Source organism: Cervus canadensis, chromosome X (assembly GCF_019320065.1).
Source record: "Cervus canadensis isolate Bull #8, Minnesota chromosome X, ASM1932006v1, whole genome shotgun sequence".
NCBI lineage: Eukaryota > Metazoa > Chordata > Mammalia > Artiodactyla > Cervidae > Cervus > Cervus canadensis.
In genome coordinates, this window is record NC_057419.1 from 28,146,442 (window position 1) to 28,169,784 (window position 23,343).

Consider the following 23,343-nt stretch of genomic DNA (forward strand, 5'->3'; position numbering starts at 1 on the left):
AAAAAAAAAAAAAGGTAGCTCTTTCTACAAATCACAAAGATTCTTACTGTTTTAACACCTTCCAATCTTTGTAATTTGCATCATTATTGTCCTAAAAAATAAGTGAAAAGATTGTCATGTTTTCGTATTTTTCTCCCTTTCTTCTCTTTAGCTGGACATGAATATTCACCTTTTTCCTATTTGAATGAGTTATTGCCTGTTTTCCCACATCTGCTTAAGTGAATAATATTGTAAGCCTCAATTAATTGTACCTTGAATCTGCAGATTCAATTTCCTTATCCTGGACCCTTTTATTTAATGAACCTAAATAATTCTATTAAACATAAGGCATTCAGCTTCCCTCTAATTATCTGGAGAACTCTGGGAGAGAACTGGGACCACTTTGTTCCAGCTAACCTTAGACTGAGGTGGAAAGTCATCCTCCAGCTCTTTTTGATACTTTGTGGAAGCAGCTATAAAAGGAAACCAAACACCCAAGAATTTCACAAACATTTGGCAAAGTAAAATGTGAGTGTGGAATTCTATATAGTCTATTAAATAAGAATCAAAAATACAAGCCTTTTCTGCAGTGCTTGGCTCCAAATTAATTAATTTTTTTCCCCTGCACCATGGAGCTTAAGGGAACTTAGTTTCTGGACCAGGGTTTGAACTGGCACCCTCGGTAATGAAAGCTCAAAGTCTTATCCACTGGACTGCTGGGAAATTCCCTCAAATTAATATTTTTTTAAAAAAAGATTCATGTAAGAAGTGTGTTGTAAAATTATGTTATGAAGCTGATTTAAAGCAGGGAAATACCACTTTAAGTATAAATTGAAGATTTTTAACATGGCATAACTGGTAAAAAGTAAAAAAAAAAAAAAAAAAAAAAAACAAGGACCAGCTTGGGTGGTTTAGGCCAGAAGAGACAGAAGAAGGCCCATCAAATTAAACCAGTTGCTTCCTCTTACCCACAAAAAGACATTACTAAGTAAGATTCAGAAGTTCAGGTCTTTATGGAGAGTGGCATAACTTTAGAGTTCTGGTAAGATCTCTGAGTAGCTAAGAAGATGAGCACATTTTTAAAATTATACTCCAGTTGGAAAGACTATCAGACTGATTTAGGAGACCTGGCTCTACCACTGGTAATGGTAGCTCAGCTGGTAAAGAATCCACCTGGAATGCAGGAGCCCTCATTTTGATTCCTGGGTCAGGAAGATTCCCCTGGAGAAGGGATAGGCTACCCACTTTCGTATTCTTGGGATTCCCTGGTTGCTCAGACAGTAAAGAATCTGCCTGAAATTTGAGAGACCTGGGATCAATCCCTGGGTTGGGAAGATCCCCTGGAGAAGGAAATGGCAACCAACTCCAGTATTCTTGCCTATGAAATCCCATGGACAGAGATGCCTGGCAGGCTACAGTCCATGGAGTCACAAAAGTCTTGGAAATGACTAGGTGACTAAACAACAACAATGAGGTGATTTGAATGTTTGCTCACGTGTGACACAAGAGTGTGTAAGACCTGCAATATCTCTGAGAAGTGGTGGGAGCGTGTGTGCTTCAGTCATGTCTGACTCTGTGCAACCTTATGGACTGTAGCCCACCACTCGTATCAGCAGTAAATTAAAATTTCAGCACCTGTAATTCTGGCCATCTCCCTAGACAAAGAGAATTGCCCTAAAGAAGAGTCTGGTTCTAAGAAATAGGGCCGCCCACTTTGCCTACCAAGATGTTAGCCACAAAATACACGTCTCTAAGTTTACTGGTCAAAGGAGCCTGCCAAATGCACTTATGATATTAATCACTTTCTGATTAGAATATTTGCCAATGATAATGATTTTTCTATTACACTTAAAATTCAGTCCTTCCTCCCTACACCGTAAGTGTGGAGTCACTTTCTTCCAAAGATCACAGTATAGAAAGGGGTAGAAAGAGCAACTTTACAATGAGGAAACAAAAATGGCATTTTACCTCTGTGGTCTTCTCCCCAAGGATACACAACCTCAGTCTAACCCTGAGATAAACGTCAAACACATCCCAAGTAAGGGACATTCTACAAAACACCTGAATAGTATTCCTCAAAACTATCAAAGTCATGAAAAACAAGAAAAGTTTGAGAACCTATCATAGTCTAGAGGAGACATGATAACACAATGTAATGTGATAAACCTGGGTGGGATCTAGGAACAGAAAAAGGATATCAGATAAAGAAGAGCAAATGAATCTGAATAAAGAATGGACTTCAGTTAACACTAATATATGAATACTGGTTCGCCCATTGTGAGCAAAGTACCACACCAAGGTAAGCTGTTACAAAAGGGAAAACTGGTGTGGAATATTTGAGAACCCTTTGTACTATCATAATAATATTTAGGAAATCTGAAACTATTCAAAAATTAAAAGTTCACTTAAAATTCCAATCTTTCTTCTTGATAATAAGCAGATATCCAGACCATTTGCATGTCAAATTTTCTAATTAATAATGAAAATAGAATCCTCTTCTCCTGTGTTTGTGTGCATTAGTCACTAAGCCATGTCCAACTCCTTGCCATCCCATGGACAGTAGCCCGCCAGGTTTCTGTCCATGGAATTCTCCAGGCAAAAACCTGGAATGGAGAGCCATTCCTTTCTCCAGGGAATCATCCCGACCTAGAGATCAAACCAGGGTCTCCTGCATTGCACGCAGACTCTCTACCATCAGAGGCTCCAGGGAAGCCATGCCCCACTCCCCCCATAAATTCCGTGCGTCCCCCACCCCCACCCAAACACTCCGTGCTCCCCCCTCCTATCCTGCATGCCTCACAAACCAACCACACACTCCTGCAAAGTTAATCAATCTGGTCACTTCAGCCAATGGCAAAGGGGTGGTAGGTAGGACTTCATTTGTTCAAATGAAACTAACAAAAGCAGGCTCAATTAGGGGTGGCATGGCCAATGACTGTGGGGTCGCCCCTGTAAAGAGGGTCAGGCATCCCCACGCCGTTCTTTACTCCTCCCAGCCCAGCCATTTCCGTGCCTGTTTTACCAGAGCGCTGGCTACAGTCTGTGAGGAAAGAAGATGGCGGCGGCCGACGGCGATGACTCGCTCAACCCCATCTCGATCCTCATAGACGAGCTCCAGAACGAGGATATTCAGCTTCGCATCAACAGCATCAAGAAGCTGCCCATCATCGCCTTGGCCCTTGGAGTCGAAAAGACCCGCAGTGAGCTTCTGCCCTTCATTATAGACATCATGTACGATGAGGACGGGGTCCTCTTGGCCCTGGCGGAGGAGCTGAGCACCTTCACCCCTCTGGTCGGAGGTCCCGAGTATGCTCACTGCCTGCTGCCACCCCTAGAGTTGCTGGCCATGGTGGATGAGGCCATAGTGCGGGACAAGGCGGTGGAGTCCCTGCGGGCCATCTCGCATGAGCACTCACCCTCCCATCTCGAGGACCACTTTGTGCCACTCGTGAAGCGGATGGTGGACGGTGACTTGGTCACCTCCCGCATCTCAGCCTGCAGCCTTTTCTCCGTCTGCTACCCTCGCGTGTCCATTGCTGTCAAGGCGGAACTTCTACAGTGCTTTCGGGACTTGTGCTCAGATGACGACCTCTTGGTGCGGTGTGCAGCAGCCTCCAACCTGGGGGATTTCGCCAAGGTGCTTGAGATGGATGACATCAAGAGCGAGATCATCCCCATATTCTCCAACCTGGCCTCTGATGAGCAGGATTCGGTGCGGCTGCTAACGGTGGAAGTGTGTGTGAACATCGCCCAGCTCCTGCCCCAGGAGGCCCTGGAGGCCCTGGTGATGATCACTCTGTGCCAGGCTGCTGAGGACACATCCTGGCGCGTCCGTTACATGGTGGCCAACAAGTTCACAGAGCTCCAGACAGCAGTGGGGCCTGAGGTCACCAAGACGGACCTGGTCCCTGCCTTCCAGAACCTGATCAAAGACTGTGAGCCCGAGGTGAGGGCCGCCGCCTCCCTCAAGCTCAAAGAATTCTGTGAAAATCTCTCTGCTGACTATCGGGAGAAAGTGATCCTGACTGAGATCTTGCCCTGCAGCAAGGAGCTGGTCTCCGACACCAACCAGCATGTCAGGTCAGCCCTGGCCTCCGTCATCATGGGCCTCTCCCCGATCCTGGGCAAAGATAACACCATCGAGCACCTCATGCCCTTCTTCCTGGCTCTGCTGAAGGATGAGTGCCCGGATGTGCGGCTGAACATCATCTCCAACCTCGATTGCATGAAAGAGGTGATCGGCATCCAGCAGCTGTCCCAATTCCTGCTCCCCACCATCATGGAGCTTGCGGAGGATGCCAAGTGGCGGGTGCGTCTGGCCATCGTTGAGTACATGCCTCTGCTGGCTGGACAGTTTGGGCTGGAGTTCTTTGATGCTCAGCTCCACTCCTTGTGCATGTCCTGGCTTGTGGATCATGTCTATGCCATCCGCGAGGCAGCCACCAACAACCTGAAGAAGCTGGTGGAGCAGTTTGGGAAGGAGTGGGCCCTTGCCACTATCATCCCCAGGGTCCTGACCCTGTCTGAGGAACCCAACTACCTGCACCGCATGACTACGCTCTTCTGCATCAATGTGCTGTCTAAGGTCTGTGGGCAGGACATCACCACCAAGCACATGCTGCCCACAGTGCTGTATATGGCGGAGGACCCCATCGCCAATGTCCGCTTCAACGTGGCCAAGTCCCTACAGAAGATCGGGTCCATCCTGGACAACAGCACGCTGCAGACCGAGGTCAAGCCCATCCTGGAGAAGCTGACCCAGGACCAGGACATGGATGTCAAGTACTTCGCCCAGGAGGCTCTGACTGTCCTGTCTCTCGCCTGATGCTGGAAGAGGAGCCAACGCCAGCCTCTGGTATTCACCCTCCCCTCCCCCCCCCCGAGTCCCTCCCTTGGGGGGACAGTGCCCTTGGCTCTCACTCCCTGTGCATGTTCTGATCCCAGGCCCCTCCCCCAGCATGGTTCCTGGCCCCAGCCTGGGAATCCAACTTCTCACCGTCCACTCCCACGGGGTTGGGGGGTGCCCAAGGTGGGACAGGGCAGAGACCCTAGAAGCAAGGGTTGTTCCTGCTGTGCTGGGGGTAGATGCGGGCATCTCAGGTTGCAGGCTCCTGCTCCTATAACGGGGACCCCTGCCCCATCAATTTCTCCACCTCTCCTCCTTCCCCCTCGGTTGGTTGGTTGTGTCAGTTGTGCCATTTTTATTTTATTCCTTTTACCCCCTTTTCACAGAGAAATAAAGGTCTAGAAATTTTTAAAAAATAATGAAAATAGATTCATGGGAAAATACATGTTTCCGCCAAAAAAAAAAAAAGGTAGCTCTTTCTACAAATCACAAAGATTCTTACTGTTTTAACACCTTCCAATCTTTGTAATTTGCATCATTATTGTCCTAAAAAATAAGTGAAAAGATTGTCATGTTTTCGTATTTTTCTCCCTTTCTTCTCTTTAGCTGGACATGAATATTCACCTTTTTCCTATTTGAATGAGTTATTGCCTGTTTTCCCACATCTGCTTAAGTGAATAATATTGTAAGCCTCAATTAATTGTACCTTGAATCTGCAGATTCAATTTCCTTATCCTGGACCCTTTTATTTAATGAACCTAAATAATTCTATTAAACATAAGGCATTCAGCTTCCCTCTAATTATCTGGAGAACTCTGGGAGAGAACTGGGACCACTTTGTTCCAGCTAACCTTAGACTGAGGTGGAAAGTCATCCTCCAGCTCTTTTTGATACTTTGTGGAAGCAGCTATAAAAGGAAACCAAACACCCAAGAATTTCACAAACATTTGGCAAAGTAAAATGTGAGTGTGGAATTCTATATAGTCTATTAAATAAGAATCAAAAATACAAGCCTTTTCTGCAGTGCTTGGCTCCAAATTAATTAATTTTTTTCCCCTGCACCATGGAGCTTAAGGGAACTTAGTTTCTGGACCAGGGTTTGAACTGGCACCCTCGGTAATGAAAGCTCAAAGTCTTATCCACTGGACTGCTGCGAAATTCCCTCAAATTAATATTTTTTTATAAAAAAGATCCATGTAAGAATTATGTGTTGTAAAATTATGTTATGAAGCTGATTTAAGGCAAGGAAATACCACATGGCATAACTGGTAAAAAGTAGGGGGAAAAAAAGGGACCAGCTTAGGTGTTTTAGGCCAGAAGAGACAGAACAAGGCCCATCAAATTAAACCAGTTGCTTCCTCTTACCCACAAAAAGACATTACTAAGTAAGATTCAGAAGTTCAGGTCTTTTTGGAGCGTGGCATAAGTATAAAGTTCTGGTAAGGTCTCTGAGTAGCTAAGAAGATGAGCACATTTTAACAGTTATACTCTAGTTGGAAAGAATATCAGACTGATTTAGGAGACCTGGCTCTACCACTGGTAATGGTAGCTCAGCTGGTAAAGAATCCACCTGGAATGCAGGAGCCCTCATTTTGATTCCTAGGTCTGGAAGATTCCCCTGGAGAAGGGATAGGCTACCCACTTTCGTATTCTTGGGATTCCCTGGTGGCTCAGACGATAAAGAATCCGCTTGCAATGTGGGAGACCTGGGTTTGATCCCTGGGTTGGGAAGTTCCCCTGGAGAAAGAAATGGCAACCCACTCCATTTTTCTTGCCTGGAGGATCCCCATGGACAGTGGAACTGGCAGGCCACAGTCCATGGGGTCACAAAGAGTCAGACACAACTGAGCGACTAAGCACAGCACCTGATGAACAGGGGTTTGTTTTCTCCTTCATAAAAAAGTAATCATCATACATTTGAACAGGAGCTCATAGTTCCCAATAGACTTTTTGTATACTGTGTCATTTCATCCTGACAAAAAAAAAAAAAAACAATACAATTTATAAGGCAGGTATTTTCTTACTTTCACAGATGAGGAAACAGAGTTTAATGAATTTATGCCATGAGTTGGGTCACACAATGAGAAAGTGGAAAGCAGGAACTCGACCTTAGGTTTTCTGACTTCAATTCTCTGCTCTTCACACATCACCACAAAGCTATCTAAAGATGCCTTTTGCTCTAAATTTCCATTACCCTTTGACTAAAATATGGCTTTGAAATTTCAATTCATAGTCTTCTCCAGGTAACTAAATATGAATGTTCCTACATCTCCACTTCCCAAAAGTCAATATGTTTTTCCATTTTAAAATGAGAAAAAAGATTGGAGATTTTTAAAAACATAAGAATCAATCATAATTTTAGCATCTTTTATAGATTTAAAGGGCTTTGTCTGCTTTAAAAAAAAAAAAAACCGAGGCAATTCTTCAGAGGAGCATAGGGATTCTTAATAAAGCTGCAGTCTAAACTCGGACCAATATATTATCACAAAACAACATGAGTCACAGGGTCCATGAGCTTGTTTTGTTCCTCAGTCTATATTGTGGTAGGTGATAAATAACACATTCCTACAAAGGTTAAAGTAATGAAGAGCAAATAAGTAGGGTTTTTTTTCATAAATCATGTTTTAAAACTACAGTAGACTATATTCCCCCACTTTTGGCATTTCAACTGTGAAATGAGATTCTAAGTGATAAAAATTAGATTACGAGAAGTGAAAGTAAGATTTTGGTAAAATTCTGGCACTGCCACTTCTCTGTGTAAGTATCAATTACACAAGTAATGATTTCAAATTATGTTGAGGAGTAATCCAAAAAAGAATCCTAAATATTACCTCAGAAATTAGAGAGGCAGACTGGTCTTTAAAATACTAGATTTTTTTTGAGATCTCAGTCTTTTTTGTTTGTTTGTTTGTTTTCCATTTATTTTTATTAGTTGGAGGCTAATTACTTTACAGTATTGTAGTGGTTTTTGTCATACATTGACATGAATCAGCCATGGATTTACATGTATTCCCCATCCCGATCCCCCCTCCCACTTCCCCCCCCCCAAAAAAAGACTGAGATCTCAAATCAAAGTCCTCTTTTAACCAGACTGATGTTAATGGTAAAAGTTTATGAAGTACATATTTTAAGTTTTGACAAGTACTGTCAGAATGCCCCTTGTGGTAAGAGAAGGAGGACACTGCCATGAGTCATATAAGGCCATTATGAGGGAACAGAAGACCCTGCACCCAAGAAACAAGCTCCCCATACACCCTAAATGAAAGGACACACAGCCATACAGCCCCTGCCTCCCTCACTAAGTGCTGGATTAAGAATCCCTATTGTTAAAACATTTACCCAAAAAAAAAAAAAACATTTACCCATTGTCAAGGAAATGGAGATTCTCTCCTAGGATGCAGAAACTAAGCTTGAACTAACCAATAAGGATCAATTGGAGCAATTATGTATACAGAACACCAAGAACCCTCATACATTAGAGGAAAATCAACAAAATGAAAGAAAACTACCAAACTCAACAACCAGAAAAATTAACTTCACAAGAAACAGTGTCAGCACAGGAAAAAGAAAATAAATGTAAGTTTTCAGTGTAGTTTAAATCCATTTAGAAATAACAGGCTTGTCTAAAAAAGGAACTTCCCTGAGTGAAATCTGAAAACAGTCCTGGTACAGGGAGGGCAAGGTGAGACGAAAAAAAAAAACCAACAACAACAGGCAGTCCAGACTGGTAGGTGGCAGGGTTAAGCAGCAAGGGCTTGTCTGAAAGTGAAAGTGAAGTCTCTCAGTCATGTCCCACTCTTTGGGATCCCGTGGACTGCAGCCTCCCAGGCTCCTCCGTCCATGGGATTTTCCAGGCAAGGGTACTGGAGTGGGTTGCCATTTCCTTCTCCAGGGGATCTTCCCGACTCAGGGATTGAACCCAGGTCTCCTGCATTGCAGGCGGACGCTTTACCCTCTAAGCCACCAGGGAAGCTTGTCTGGGCACCATGAAATGACTAGATCTCCATTCCCACTCCGTGGAATCTTAAAAGTCTATATAGAGACCTTAATAGGTTCGGTCATGTATGCTGTCCGGCCTCAACACACTTGACTCTCTCAAGGCTGTGTCCTTGAAATGGCTTGGGCAAAAAGACCAGAGGATGGAACATATATTGCAAGGACAGGGGAGGAGCTTCGGACAGCCTGGGTCAAGCAGCGATCATGCCCTCTCCAAGTCTGCTTCTGACAAGAAGCAACTGAGACCTTGAAAATGTTAAATATTATGGCCACTTTCAAAAAGCTCAATGGATGGGCTGAGGTCATAATAAAAAAGTAGGAAAATAAAATCAGGAGTTCTCCTGGAGTACTATGCAGAAAAGTAAAGCTGAAGAGTATGAGAAAAACTAAAAGGCTTAGAAGGGTAGGTAGATTCAGTGATTCCATTGCACTATTAACAGGGGTTCCAGAGAGAGAGAGAACAGAGTGGAGTTGAGAGAATCATCCAAGAAATAAGGGAAATTTTTCACTGAGCTGAGGAAACATGACTCTTTAGCTGGTAAAATCTGCCAAGTGTCCTGTGGTAGTGGAGGACATCAGCATAGACAAGTACTGGTAGAACTTCTGAACAACAGTAACAGCTTTCTGAGAGGTAAACCAAGTTAGTTACCAAGAAAGGAGAGTTGGACTCACATGTACTTCCTGTCCATACCAGGGGAGGCTAAAAGAAAAGGAGGGGAAAAAAAGTGTCTTAAGTGCTATGAATATGTTGCTCATAGAAATGTAAATTGATCCAAACTTTATATCGAGCAACTTGGTAATGACTATGGAAATTAAGAAAGCACATACACTTTGACTATGCAGCTGCACTTCTAGGAATCTACAGGTAAATTTGCACAGGTACAAAATGATATCCATAGGTGCATACTGGCTGCACTACCTAGAGTCAATCCCAACCCACCTTGGCAACTTGTCTCCTCCACCTAATCATCACACCTATTCCTCTCCCTCTTTAACTCTTTCAATTTCCTCAAAGGTCCAACAAGCTGACCATAACACTATTTCTTCCCCCTCCTAACCACCCTAGGCTCTTACTTTTCTAAACAATTTTACATTTTTGTACATCTACAAGCAAGGTTTGGGCTTCCTAGGTGGCACTAGTAGTACAGAGCCCGCCTGCCAATGCAGGAGATGCAAGAGATACAGGTTCAATCCCTGGGTTGGGAAGATCCCCTGGAGAAGGTAATGGCAACCCACTCCAGTATTCTTGCCTGGAGAATCCCATGGACAGAGGAGCCTGGTGGGCCGCAGTCCACAGGGTCACACATAGTCGGACACGACTGAAGCGAATGAGCATGCATGCACAAGCAAAGTTATGGCATATATTGGGAAAGTGTTTTTATGCCCAAATAGTTCTTATTTAAAAATAACCAGTGTATGGGGTGGGGAGAGTTTGGGGGAGAATGGGTACATGTATATGTATGGCTGAGTCACTTCGCTGTTTAACTGAAACTATCACAACATTGTTAATCAGCTATACCCCAATACAAATAAAAAGGTGTAAAAAAAATGAAAGATAATCGGTGCTATTGGAGAATGCCAAATGGGAAGATTCCAGAAGCCAAGTTTTTCTCATTTTGAAGAAAGGTGTCTTTTTTTCCTCTCTAAATTTCTGACTTTCTTAAATAATGTCACACATAAGATGTGTCACAGTTCTCCCTAGAAGTGTAAGATATAGCTAGAAGTAGTCCATTCAAAGGGAGAAAAGAGCACAACATGAGAAAAGAGACAAAGAACAGACTTTGAAAATTAAGTCTACAAACTACAGGTTGCCTGGAAAGGGTAGGAGGGTCTCCTCTATGAGCTCAGCGTGGGTCTGTTTAAAGCTAATTCAAAACCCTTCCAAATGAGCTTATTAGATTCTAATTTGGTGGCTCAGAACCTAATAAGAATTCAGATCAAACTGTTCCTCTTTCTCAAAGAGAAAGCATTGTCAAAGAGCCAAAACTGGAGTGGGTGTTGGAGGAACTGAGTTCTACAGCTTTCACATTATGATTCACCTCTCCACCAGCGAACCCTCCTCCATCTCAGTAGCATCTGTCAGACATTTTTATTCAAATTCCTTTCCACTAAGGGCAATCAGAAGCTGAAGAGATGCTCCTACAGAAGTAACCTCCACAAAAATAAAAGTCAATAATGTGGCCAGCTGACACAGAGGATGTCAGAAGTGCAAACTGACGATGACAAAGAAAAAGGCAAAACTGTGTAAGGCAGGAAAAAAGAAAACAGTCACAGGCCAGGATGAAAAATTAGGGCAATTATCTGGATAAGTCCTCCTCAAAACATGCTACCTGATGATTGACATAAATGTGTTTTCTTCGCTGGTCTCCATTTTCACAATAGATAGGACAGTGGAACTGCAATAACAGCTTTCTATTTAAGTTTAAAGGGATTATACCTGCTCTGCTCCTCCTTTACACTTTATATCTGTTGCAAAGGAATGCTTTATAAATATAATGCTAACAGCTTGGCTTAGAATGAAAATAATAATATTTGTCTGGATTATCCATATATCAGTTGCAATTCTTCAGTTAGACTTCTAGAATTGGGTTAACTGGAGTGACTGATTTAGAAGCAACTTATAGATCACTCTTAAGTGAGCTAGGACTGGTACTGATTTACCATTTCATCTGAATTTCAAGTTTACACACATACACAGGCAATCACAAGCACACAAACTCACACCCTCACCACGGAAACACACAAAGGCACAGCCCCCTGTTCAACAGAATTTTGGGAAAGGTTATTCATATTTAGCAATGTTTAAAATTCTTTCCAAGATAACTACGATATTGGCAAATTATAATCCTACTTAACAAAAATGAGGAAGGAGAAGGAAACCACTATTTGCTGAGCACCTAATTTGCACCATGTTTTACAATGCACATTACTTTTCTTCATTTCATTAAATCTTTATATAACCCTTGTCAGGAAGGCATTGTGAGATGAGAATCCTGAGGAGGCTTAGAAAGGTCTAGTACACCTTACCCAAAGTCAAACAGCTAAGAAAAGGCAGGCCCAAGAGACTAAACTAAGATTCATCTTGTTCTGAAATCAGACCCACTGACACTCCACAAATTTAGACTTTATGTACCACGAGGCTGCTACATAGGAGTGAGTCACTTAGTGAGTAAGGAAACCTGCTGAGTAAGGAAACCTGACAGGGCAGTCCAGAAAGGGAGCTCTGCCTTTGTCAAATATTGTATTTTCTCTCTTCATTCTCCATAACAGGCCTATTTAGACATTTCCACCACCAAGTATAAGATTTAAGTGCAGAAAGAGACCTTAGAAAGCACCTTGGCCAAATGCCTTCCTGTGTCCTTCCCTACATTAGTCAGCTATTTGCTGATGCAACTGAAGCCCCAATATTTATCTCTCCATTCCCAGCTACAGGTCACAGCACACAGAAGTTCAGACAATGGCAAGGGATGAAGTCAACAAGACATAATAAAGATGAACACCCATCAAAATAGTTCAGATCTACCAGTCATGATGTTTCTTTTTTCACTAGCATTTTATCCAGAGAAGAAAACTAACAGTGCTCTTAAGTACACCCACAAACTTAATTACAAACACCAAAATAAATTTTAATAAAAATTACAGATATATAATAAAATACCCCAAGGAAGTTTATAATGCCATTTTGCCACTATCCCTTATATGCAATAATGAAAAAAGAAATTTGAAAAAAGAAAGTGAAAGAAATTTCACTTCCTCCCACCAATTTTTAAATTAACAGGTGATACCTCTGTCCTGAGTTCTAATTTCAATTCTCTGTACTTGATCCAAATATCATATTTAAACTAGAAAAGGAAGCAGCCCTGCTCTAACTTGTGGTTAACTAACTAGCTTCACAAACAAGTGGGGAATTGTCCTTTTTGTCAAATACTGTATAAACTCTTTTAGCAATACTTCATAAAACAATGCACTAAGATTGGCATTATGGTACATTAAATGCAGACTCAGCTTTGTAGTCCTCTTTTCATTGTCAAGTGAGAAATTGTGAAGATAAATGAACCCTGGGAATTTCAAGATCTAGAATGTGATACCAGCTGGTGCATGGAGGAAATAAATTCTATCAGGCTACCTGACGTCTCCTGCTGCTGCCTGGAGCTGGGCAGTCTGCAAGGTTGTAAGAGGACCCAGTGGGGTGGGGAGAGACAGTTTGTCCTTGTCTCTCTCACAGTGTAAGTGGCGGGGGTGGGGGTGGAGGAATGAACTCTTTAACTCTGTTTAAAGAAAGAAAAAATACATAAGCTGAAGGATACTTTATAGCAAAGCTAATAAATTGGATTTTAGAGACTGAGGTGGAATTTTGACGATTGATTTTAGCTATTATAGTTTGATAGGAAGGCTGACATCCTGTGATGTCTAGTTTCTAAAAACAGAGGTGCATTTTTAAAACCAGACTTGTACTTTTAACCCTCTGGATCTCAGTTGACAAAAGTCACAGTTCAACAAGATGTAAAATCAGTATTTCAGAAGTTTGAATGAACTACTTACCGTTCTATGGAACATTGTAATTCATTTTACCTATTTTCAATAGTGTCTCCAAAGTTCATTTGTGTGAGAAACATGTAATAACTACCTACTCTGTAGTGAATTCTGTGCTAAATGCTGGAGATAGTTTTAAATAAGATAAACACTCTCCTTCAGGGGCCTCCAATTTCTATAACGTAATGGTGCTGAAAACCAAACCACAAATATCCATCTGCCCTTTTACAAAATCATCTGGTGACAACAGAAAAATATGTAATGATTATACTAGTCCCTAAACTTCAAGAATGGTGTGAGATGGAGCTACTATTTAATCAAGGATGGAAATGAGTAAGATTTTTCAGTCTGGAAGGACAATGTCAGGGAGAGGTTATAATTAAAAGGTATAAAGTTGGGAATAATATGCATAATTTAAATTTAATCATGGCCATCCTGCAAGATCCAACTTTCCCCCTAAAGATCTGGTCCATTTTCATGCCCTCAACCATAACCTCTCTCTTGGCAACTCTGAGGTAACCTCATTCTCTGTCCTATGCTGGAAAGTTCTACTAAGATATCTATTACTTGTTTGTTTTAATGTATCTATTTTAACTGGAGGATAATTACTTTACAATGTTGTGATGGTTTTTGCCATACATCAACATGAATCAGCCATGGGTATTCATGTGTCCCCCCATCTTGAACCCCCCTCCCACCTCCCTCCCTACCCCATCCCTCTGGGTTGTCCCAGAACACTGGCTTTGGGTGCCCTGCTTCATGCATTGACCTTGTACTGGTCTTATGTTTTACATATGGTAATGTACATGTTTCAATGCTATTCTCCCAAATCATCCCACCCTCACCTTCTCCCACTGAGTCTGAAAGTCTGTTCTTTATATCTGTGTCTCCTTTGCTTTCCTGCATGTAGGATCGTCATTACTGTCTTTCTAAATTCCATAATATAGGTGTTAATATACAGTATTTGTCGTTCTCGTTCTGACTTACTTCACTCTGTATAATAGGCTCCTCATTAGAACTGATTCAAATGTGTTCCTTTTTATAGCTGAGTAATATTCCATTGTGTATATGTACCACGACTTCCTTATCTATTCATCTGCCAGTGGACATCTAGGTTGCTTCCATGTCCTAGCTATTGTAAAGAGTGCTGCAATGAACATTGGGGTACATGTGTGTCTTTCAATTCTGGTTTCCTTGGGGTATATGCCCAGCAGTGGGATTGCTGGGTTGTATGGCAGTTTTATTCCCAGCTGTTTAAGGAAATCTCCACACTGTTTTCCATAGAGGCTGTACCAGTTTGCATTCCCACCAACAGTGTAAGAGGGTTCCCTTTTCTCCACACCCTCTCCAGCATTTATTGTTTGTAGACTTTGTGATGATGGCCATTCTGATCAGTGTGAGGTGATACCTCATTGTAGTTTTGACTTGCATTTCTCTGATAATGAGTGATGTTGAGTATCCTTTTCATGTGTTAATTAGGCATCTGTATGTCTTCTTTGGAGAAATGTCTGTTTAGGTCTTTTGTCCACTTTTGTATTGGGCTGTTTGTTTTTCTGGTATTGAGTTGCATGAGGTGCTTGTATATTTTTGAGATTATAAGGTTTTTTAAAAAATCAGCACCTCAGTCCTGGAACCAGCCTCCTCTCTTGCCTTCTCCATTTTTGTTATTAAGGGCGTTCTTAAATTCACTCAAATGAAAAAATTTGATATCATCTTTGACTGCGTCTCCTTCTTGCACAATTAAATACATCACTAAGCTCTCTCAGGTGTCCTCAAACCACCTTAACTTCTCCTTTCCACCCCACCACTCCAGTTCAAGTACATACAACGTCATAGTTACACTGTGCTAACCACATGGTCACCACTTCATAATCTCCTTCTTGGTTCCTGGGTCTTCAGTGTCACAACTCTCCAAGCAGTCTGCACACCAAATTGGCCTCAACAAATACTTGCTAAATAAATATATGCCAAGCTAATTTCCTAAACCATCACTTCTCATCTTCTTCTCCAGACCACCTTTGACAATTTATTCACTAATTTCAAACAACTGGAACTCCTTAGTCAAGCATTGAAGATCTTCTTTAAACATATGACCAAGATACTTTTCATGAATCTTCCCTCCTGACTCCTGCACATGGACTTCCATCTCCAATGAAACTCATCCCTTCACTATCCACCCCCAAATACCCATCACTTCTCAGGGTCTTCTTGAATCTTTTCCATCTTTTCAGATGCAATAATTCTCATCTGAAGTTTACTGTGTAGACCTTTTATTGTTAGAAATCTATAATATCACCTTCTAAATTCCAGTGTAACCTATTAGGTTGAAGCATATGAAATTGTAACTTTTTAATATTTTACCCAAAAAATAGCAGTTTCAATATAATAAGTGGTGTATCTTTCTGCTCCAGAGTTCCTAGGATATGCCATCCATAATGGATATTCAAATCTATTTGATCCAGTTTTCTTTACCATCCTCATTTATAAGCTGGGTGAGGAAGTGGGTAGATAAGAATTTACTAGTACAGAGGTGGCAGTTTCTTTCCAGCTTGATGGTCCTTCAAGACTCATCTTCACTTTGACTTAGCAGTCACATTAGCATGTCTACACTGAAAAGACTTTCCAGCTTCACTTAGAATAGCCTTGCCCATGGAGATAGGATGCTTCAGTCATATCCCTCTGGTAAAATTAATAGGTTCCGTGTTGATTTCCTATTGGCTGGCTGCTATACAATAGAAACTTATTTCCCGGCTGTTCTGGAGGCTAGAAGTCCAAAAATGAGGTGTCAGCAGAGCCATGCTTTCTCTGAGACTTTGGCTAGAATTCTTTCCTGGATCTTCCTTGCTTCTGGTAGTCTTTATCAAGCCTTGGCGATCCTTGACTTGTAGCAGCAGCACTTCAGTCTCTGTCTCCACTGTCACATAGCATCTCCACTCATGTGTCATTTTCTGTCGTCTCTTCTCCTCTTCTTATAAGGACACCAGTCATATCAGATTAAGGACTCATCCTACCCTAGTGTGACCTCATATTAACTAATCACATCTGCAGTGATCCCATTTCCAAATAAGATCACATTCTGAGATGTGCTGGGAGTTAAGTATTTAATGTATCTTTTTGTATATTTTGGAGGGGGAAACAGGTCAACCTATAAGAGGTTCATTCTTCAAAGCTGTAATTTATCTGAAATGTATACTTTTATAGGACTTACCTTTAAATAACTGAAAATTTTAAAATTATATAAATTGAAAAGTGAAAAGTGAAAGTGAAGTTGCTCAGTTGTGTCCGACTCTTTGCGACCCCATGGACTGTAGCCTACCAGGCTCCTCAGTCCATGGAATTTTCCAGGCAAGAATACTAGAGTGGGTTGCCATTTCCTTCTCCATATATATATAAATTGAAGTACACGTTTAAAGTCAGCAAGCATGCTGGCAGTATGCAGTAGCCTTCTGAACTATTATAAACTTATTCCAGTCCATAATCTTATGCATAGAATCAGTTACAATGTCCTCCTGTAACTTCCACAGTGAGGAATTCAACCCAGGCTTAAGAGGCTCCAGACTCTCATTTACTACCTGGCATGACTGTTTTTGCAACCTCTTTTCTGAATTCATGAGTTTTTACTCTCCTGTGACTGTTATTATCCGTCCTCTACAAATAAATGGAAAAAAGACATCATTTTACCTTTTAACCTTCCTGCACACTTCTGATTCTATTTAATTCCCCTGATGTTTCCAAGCACATTCTAACTGAACTCTCCACTATCTGTCTGCACAGATTTCACTCTGGGGCCCTCTTGTCTGCTGTCTGCCTGTCATTCGTCTATCCTATTCTCCTTTAGCACCTTAGGCAACACACTAGACTGTTTCTGCAATCCCTTTGCACTATATACTGGAAAGAATGTTATCCAGTGGAGAGAAAACTGTTGATACTCATAAAGAGAAGACTGCTGTCACACAAACTCAACCCAGAAAATTAATGTACTGAAATAGAAACTCTACAGGCACAAATATAGTAACCACAGCATTAGATATCCTAATCATTTTTAATCAGTCATTTAAATAAATTACACAGAGTAGGGGAACAGATACTTGTTTGCTTATTTTAATTTTATATACATTTTAAATATAAATATATAATCATTGCAGATGTAACTAGTTAAGATGAAATCATACCAGAGTAGGGTGTGTCCTTAATCTGATATATATTTTATAGCAATCCAATAGAATATTAAGTAGCTATTAAAAATAATTATGAAGGTGTTTAACAGCAGTGACCATGTGTATATAATATTAATAAAAATCTATCATGAAAATGTTTCTCTGATTTTAGTATAGCTATGAAAATATTGTAAGAAGAGAATAGTGATACTAATTGATTCTAGAAGTGGTAGAAAAATGTTTAAATGTGTGGTGAATTTTAAAGCTAGCTAATAGAAGAGCATAAATAGCATGTGCAATTATCAAACTACTAGAGAGAAAAACTGAAAGGAATTTCAATAAGTAAAACAAAAGGCTAAAAATTAAAAGAGAAATCATGGTTAAGAGAAAACATGAAATAAGTCAGATGGCAAGAATGCATCCTGCATATCCAGAATAACAGTAAATGTAAAAGTGGTTAAATAACTATACTGAAAGACAGAGTCTCAGAGGAAAAACACAAAATAAATTCTAGACCACTTGTTCACAACAGACATTCTTTTTCTTATTTCACTGAAGTACAGTTGATTTACAATGGATTAATTTCTGCTCTACAGCAAAGTGACTCACTTATACATATAAATATATTCTTTTCCATTCCAGTCTTTCACAGGATATTGAAGACAGTTCCCTGTGCTATACAACAGAACCTTGTTGTTTATCCATCCTATATATAATAGTTCACATCTTCTGATTCCAAATTCCTAATCCTTCCTTCTGCCTTCCTTCTCCCCCCTTGGCAATCAAGGTCTCTTCTCTGTGAGCCTGTTTGTGTTTTACAGATGTGTTCATTTGAGTCATATTTTAGATTCCACATATAAGTGATAAGTGATATCATATGTTATCTGTTTACTTCTGACTTACTTCACTTAGGATGATAATCTCTAGGTCTATACATGATATTGCAAATGGCATTATTTCATTCTTCTGAATGGCTGAATAGTATCCCATTTTATATGTGAATCACATCTTCTTTATGCATTCATCTGTCAGTGGACATTTAGCTTGTTTCCATGTCTTGACTATTGTAACTAGTACCACTATGAAGATAAGGGTGCATGTATCTTTTTGAATTATAGTTTTGTCTGGATATATGGATAGGAGTGGGATTGCTAGATCATATGGTAATTCTAGTTTTACATTTTTGAGGAACATCCATACTGTTTTCCATAATGGCTGCACTAATTTATAGTCTCGCCAATAGTGTAAGAGAGTTCTCTTTTCCCCATACTCTCTCCAATATTTATTATTTATACACTTTTTAATGATGGCCATTCTGACCGATGTGAGGTGGTACCTCATTCTAGTTTTGATTTGCATTTCTCTAATATTTAGCGATGATAAGCATCTTTTCATGTGCTTATCAGCCATTTGTATGTCTTCTCTGAGAAATGTCTATTTAGGTCTTCTGCTCATTTTTCGATGGGGTTGTTTGCTTTTTGTCATTGAGTTGTATAAGCTGTTTCTATATTTTAGAAATTAAGACCTTATTGATTGCATCATTTGGAAATATTTTCTCCCAATCTGTAGGTTGTCTTTTCATTTTGCTTATGGTTTCCTTTGCTGTGGAGAAGCTTGTAAGTTTGATTAGGTCCCTATGTTTATTTTTGCTTTTATTTCTATGGCCTTGGGAGACTGACCTAAGAAAACATTGGGAATGACAGGGAATGTTTTGCCCATGTTCTCTTCTAGGAGCTTTATGGTGTCATGCCTTATGTTTAAGCCATTTTGAGTTTATTTTTGTGTATGGTAAGAGGGTATGTTCTAACTTCACTGATTCACATATAGCTGTCCAACTTTCCCAGCACTACTTGCTGAAGAGATTATCTCAAAAGGTATTCTTAAAATGAAAAATACTGCTTTAAAATACAAGGATGTAAAACGATATCCAAGCTAGATGAAAAGTGGAATAGATTTCAAGGTGAACATTAAAATGCACAAAAACTTTGTATTCCTTTTTATATTGACTAATGATATAATACAGCATGGAGATACAATTATCACAAACTTTTTGTGCATGTAACAAAATGGCTTCAAAATATTTAAATGGTAACTACTTACAAAATGAATAAACAATAAAAGGATAAATTTTGAGTCGTGAATTGCAGTGGAAGACTGTAATCACTTTTTGAAGAAGTTCAGTTTATAAATTAAGTCAGAAGAGTAAGGTGACTGACAACTGAATGCCATATACTAAATATCTTGTATACCATCTTTTTAAATATCCATACAAATATTTACAAATGACCATGTTAAGCCATATGAAAATTTTCAAAAAAAATTAAAAAGAACATTTGGACCAAATTCTCTGAAAAGAGTGGGAAAAAAACAATTTTAATTCTGAAAACTTTGAGTAACCTTCTATGAATTCCAACAAATTTATAGATTCTTTCCAACAAAAAAAAAGCAATTTTACCACATGCTACTTTACTAAAAGTTAAATGGAAAAAAATCTTAAGATGCATTGAAAAACTGTATTTTAAAATCCTCTAGAAATGACTGATAATCAGAGTACTACATCTCAAGACCTTGCATTGAGGGCTAAGTGATACCCAAAGAAAAATTTATTGCGTTAAAAGTGTTTATTAGAAAATCATAGGCTTCCCTGGTGGCTCAGTGGTAAAGAATCTGCCTGCCAACTCAGGAGACCATGAGTTCAATCCCTGATCCAGGAGGATCCTACATGTCATGTCATGGAGTAACCAAGCCCTTGTGCCACCAACTATTGAGCCTGTGCTCTAGAGCCCACAAACTGCAACTACTGAAGCCCCCATGCCCTAGAGCCCATGCTCCCCAACAAGAGAAGTCACTGCAATGAGACGCCCATGCACTGCAACTAGAGAGTTGCACTTACCACTTACCACAACTAGAGAAAAGCCCAGGTAGCAATGAAGACCCAGCACAGCCAAAAATAAATAAAAATTATATTAAGAAAAGAAAACCAGAAACTTTCATATGCATGTAGTTGACCTGAATAACACTGCCAAACAGCTTGACCTGACTTTTATAGGACACTCCATGAAACAACAGCAGAATAAACATTTTTGTCAAATACCCATGGAACATTCACCAAGATAAGCTATCTTCTAGGTTGTAAAACAAATCTTAACAAATTTCAAAAAACTGAAATAATACAAAATATATTCTCTGAAAATGTGCTGTGCATAGTTGCTCAGTTGTGTCCGACTCTTTGCGACCCCATGGACTGTAGCCTGCCAGGCTCCTCTGGCCATGGGGATTCTCCAGGCAAGAATGCTGGAGTGGATTCTCCAGGCAAGAACGCCCTGCTCCAGGGGATCTTCCCGACCCAGGGATCAAACCCAGGTCTCCTGCATTGCAGGCAGATTCTTTACCATCCGAGGTACCATAGGATTAAACAATTTTATAGAAGACAGAGCATATGCCTCCTATTAATTTCTAAAAAAAAAAGCAAAAACAAAATAAGCAAAACAATTAAATCCATGACAGTTATAGAGGTTTTTTTAATAGTTATATATTCCAATGACACAAACAGAAGATCAGACTGAAACACAATTCTGGAACCTGAAAAGCAAATGAACAAGTGGTTACCTATGTAATAGAATTGAGAAAGCTGAATCCTATGCAAGCAATAGAGAACACCAAGGAATAACTTGATTTATACCACAGATCCTCCAAAATGCTTCAAAATGTGTTGTTCCAGCTATCTCTGAAGTAGAGTGATGAAATAGCTAAGACAAGAAGATAAAATCAACATCTGGTGAGGGAGAAAAAAAATCTCCCTTTTCATTTCATGCAGCCAAGTAAGCTCCCTTTCCTATCCAGAAGACAGGAGTTTATTCTCTGGAGGGGAAAAAAAAATACAGGTTCTGTAGACTGCCGGATACTATGCACAGTTAAGAGGACACCACACTAAAAGTGTGGTATGTTGTGAAAGTCTGCATGCTGAATGTTAAGACTTTCTTCCTCTCTTGGCTCTCAAAATATGGCAACCAGGATTATACACCACTACCACCCCTCCTTCCCCACCCAGCAGGGAAGTGGAAGAGTATTTTTCTAGGAACTCTGACCACTAAGAAAAAATATACTCAATAGAATGACACTGTGGAGTTTCTCTACAGAAAGGTCTAGCCGGAAGCTATACTCAACAAGTCTCAGCTATCTGCAAAGAAATACCCTGATGAGCATTTTAGTGCTCGACTGTTATGCCCTAGACATTAGAAGACCTCTAAATATCTCTCTGTCTGTCTGTCTGTCTGTCTCTCTCTCTCTCTCTCACACACACACACACGTAGGGGGAAAGCAAAGCAAAAGTTGGAATGGATAGATTATACAAGGGAAAGAAGAGAAGGATGCTACAGAAGAAACATTTCAAGAATTAAAAAGAGCTCTTGGAAACAAAAGTTAAATGATAGCTGGACACTTCCAAGAGGTCTAACACCCCAATAAGAGAGAAGACAAAATGGAGAGGAAGAAATCATCAAAACCATTATCCAAAAATACTTCCCACAACTGAAAGACCAGAGTTTCCAGATTGAAATGATCCACCAATAGATAAAAATAGATCCTTTTCATGTCACATCATCAGGAAATTTTAGAACACTGAGTAAAGAGAGGATCCTCAAAGATTTCAGAGAGAGAGAGAAAAATAGGTTCTCATAAAATATCAGAATGACATCAGACTTCTCAGTGGCATCACTGGAAATCAGAAGACAAGGAGGCATTTTATTTTAAAATTCTGAAGAAAAAGTTATCTGCAACCAACACCTGTATAGCCAGCTAATTTATTATTGTAAAGATAACTTCTAAAAAGTCACCTTCTATGAACTCTTCTCTCTAGGGAAGTCATTAAGATAGGTGCTCTATCATAATGAGGTAGTAAACCAAGAGGACAGGAAGACATGGGATCCAGAAAACCAGGAGCCAAAGCAAGAGAGGAGAAAGGAATTCTCAGGAGGCCGGTCAAGTAAGATACTGAGATGACAATAGGAATAGCTTAGAGCCCAGCTCGGTAAGGCAAGAACTGTTCTGAAGGCTACCACAGGGATCTCTTCCAGAAGATGACACTGAATGAACACTTGACAAACATGAATATACTGAGAGGAATTTGGGGTTGATTTAGGGATAAGAATATAGAAAATGAAGCAAACATAGAAAGATAATAGCTCCAAGGCAAATTAAAAAGTTTTCTAGAAAGGAAAGTTAAACTGAGTAATCAACTGTGAATAACATTTCCTTGGTTCTCAACACTCAACAGACATTAGAACCATCTAAGGAGCTTTTAAAACTTCAGATACCCAAACCACACCTGGACAATTAAATCAATAATAGGCATCAGTATTTATGTTTTAAGCTCCCCAAGTGATTTAAATGGGCAGCCAATATGAAAACCACCGATTTAGTCATAATAATGCAAACCCGAAATATTCATGTAAGCAAAACAAGAACAAATCAGGAGCCTGGGAATATGGTTAGAAAATGGAGGGGAGGAGTAGGTGGACAGAAAATTAATTCTTCCTTATATACAAAGGGAAGTCAGTTGATAATGCTTGAAATTGAGACATCAAGAAGTAGCCACAAACACACACTATAATGTATCACTTTGTACTTAATAAACTTGAAAGCAAGATGACCTGAATGATTTTCTAAACTATGTAAGTTAGTTACCGAAATAGGCTTGAGATAAAAAACATCAAGACACTGATAATCATGAAAGAAATTTAAAAACCTACCATGACAGAAGTCACCAGGCAGAGGTTTCACAAAGGAAATATTCCTGTACTTTGTATAAACAGTTCCAGATCATAGGAAAAT

The 23,343-nt window shown here is 40.1% G+C and overlaps 1 protein-coding gene across 2 annotated transcripts in view; it reads left to right on the forward strand.

The window, feature by feature from the left end:
* Positions 1 to 23,343, forward strand: part of LOC122435910 (serine/threonine-protein phosphatase 2A 65 kDa regulatory subunit A alpha isoform-like) — a 30,715-nt gene that overhangs the window by 2,374 nt on the left and 4,998 nt on the right. Inside the window, exon 2 of one of the 2 annotated variants that reach the window (XM_043460013.1) lies at positions 3,005 to 4,834. In XM_043460013.1, the coding sequence (XP_043315948.1) occupies positions 3,035 to 4,804 (1,770 nt within the window). In that variant the 5' untranslated portion in view covers positions 3,005 to 3,034 and the 3' untranslated portion in view covers positions 4,805 to 4,834. Of the gene's footprint in view, positions 1 to 2,992; positions 4,835 to 23,343 lie in introns of those variants that run through there. The other variant, XM_043460015.1, reaches the window with a different exon arrangement.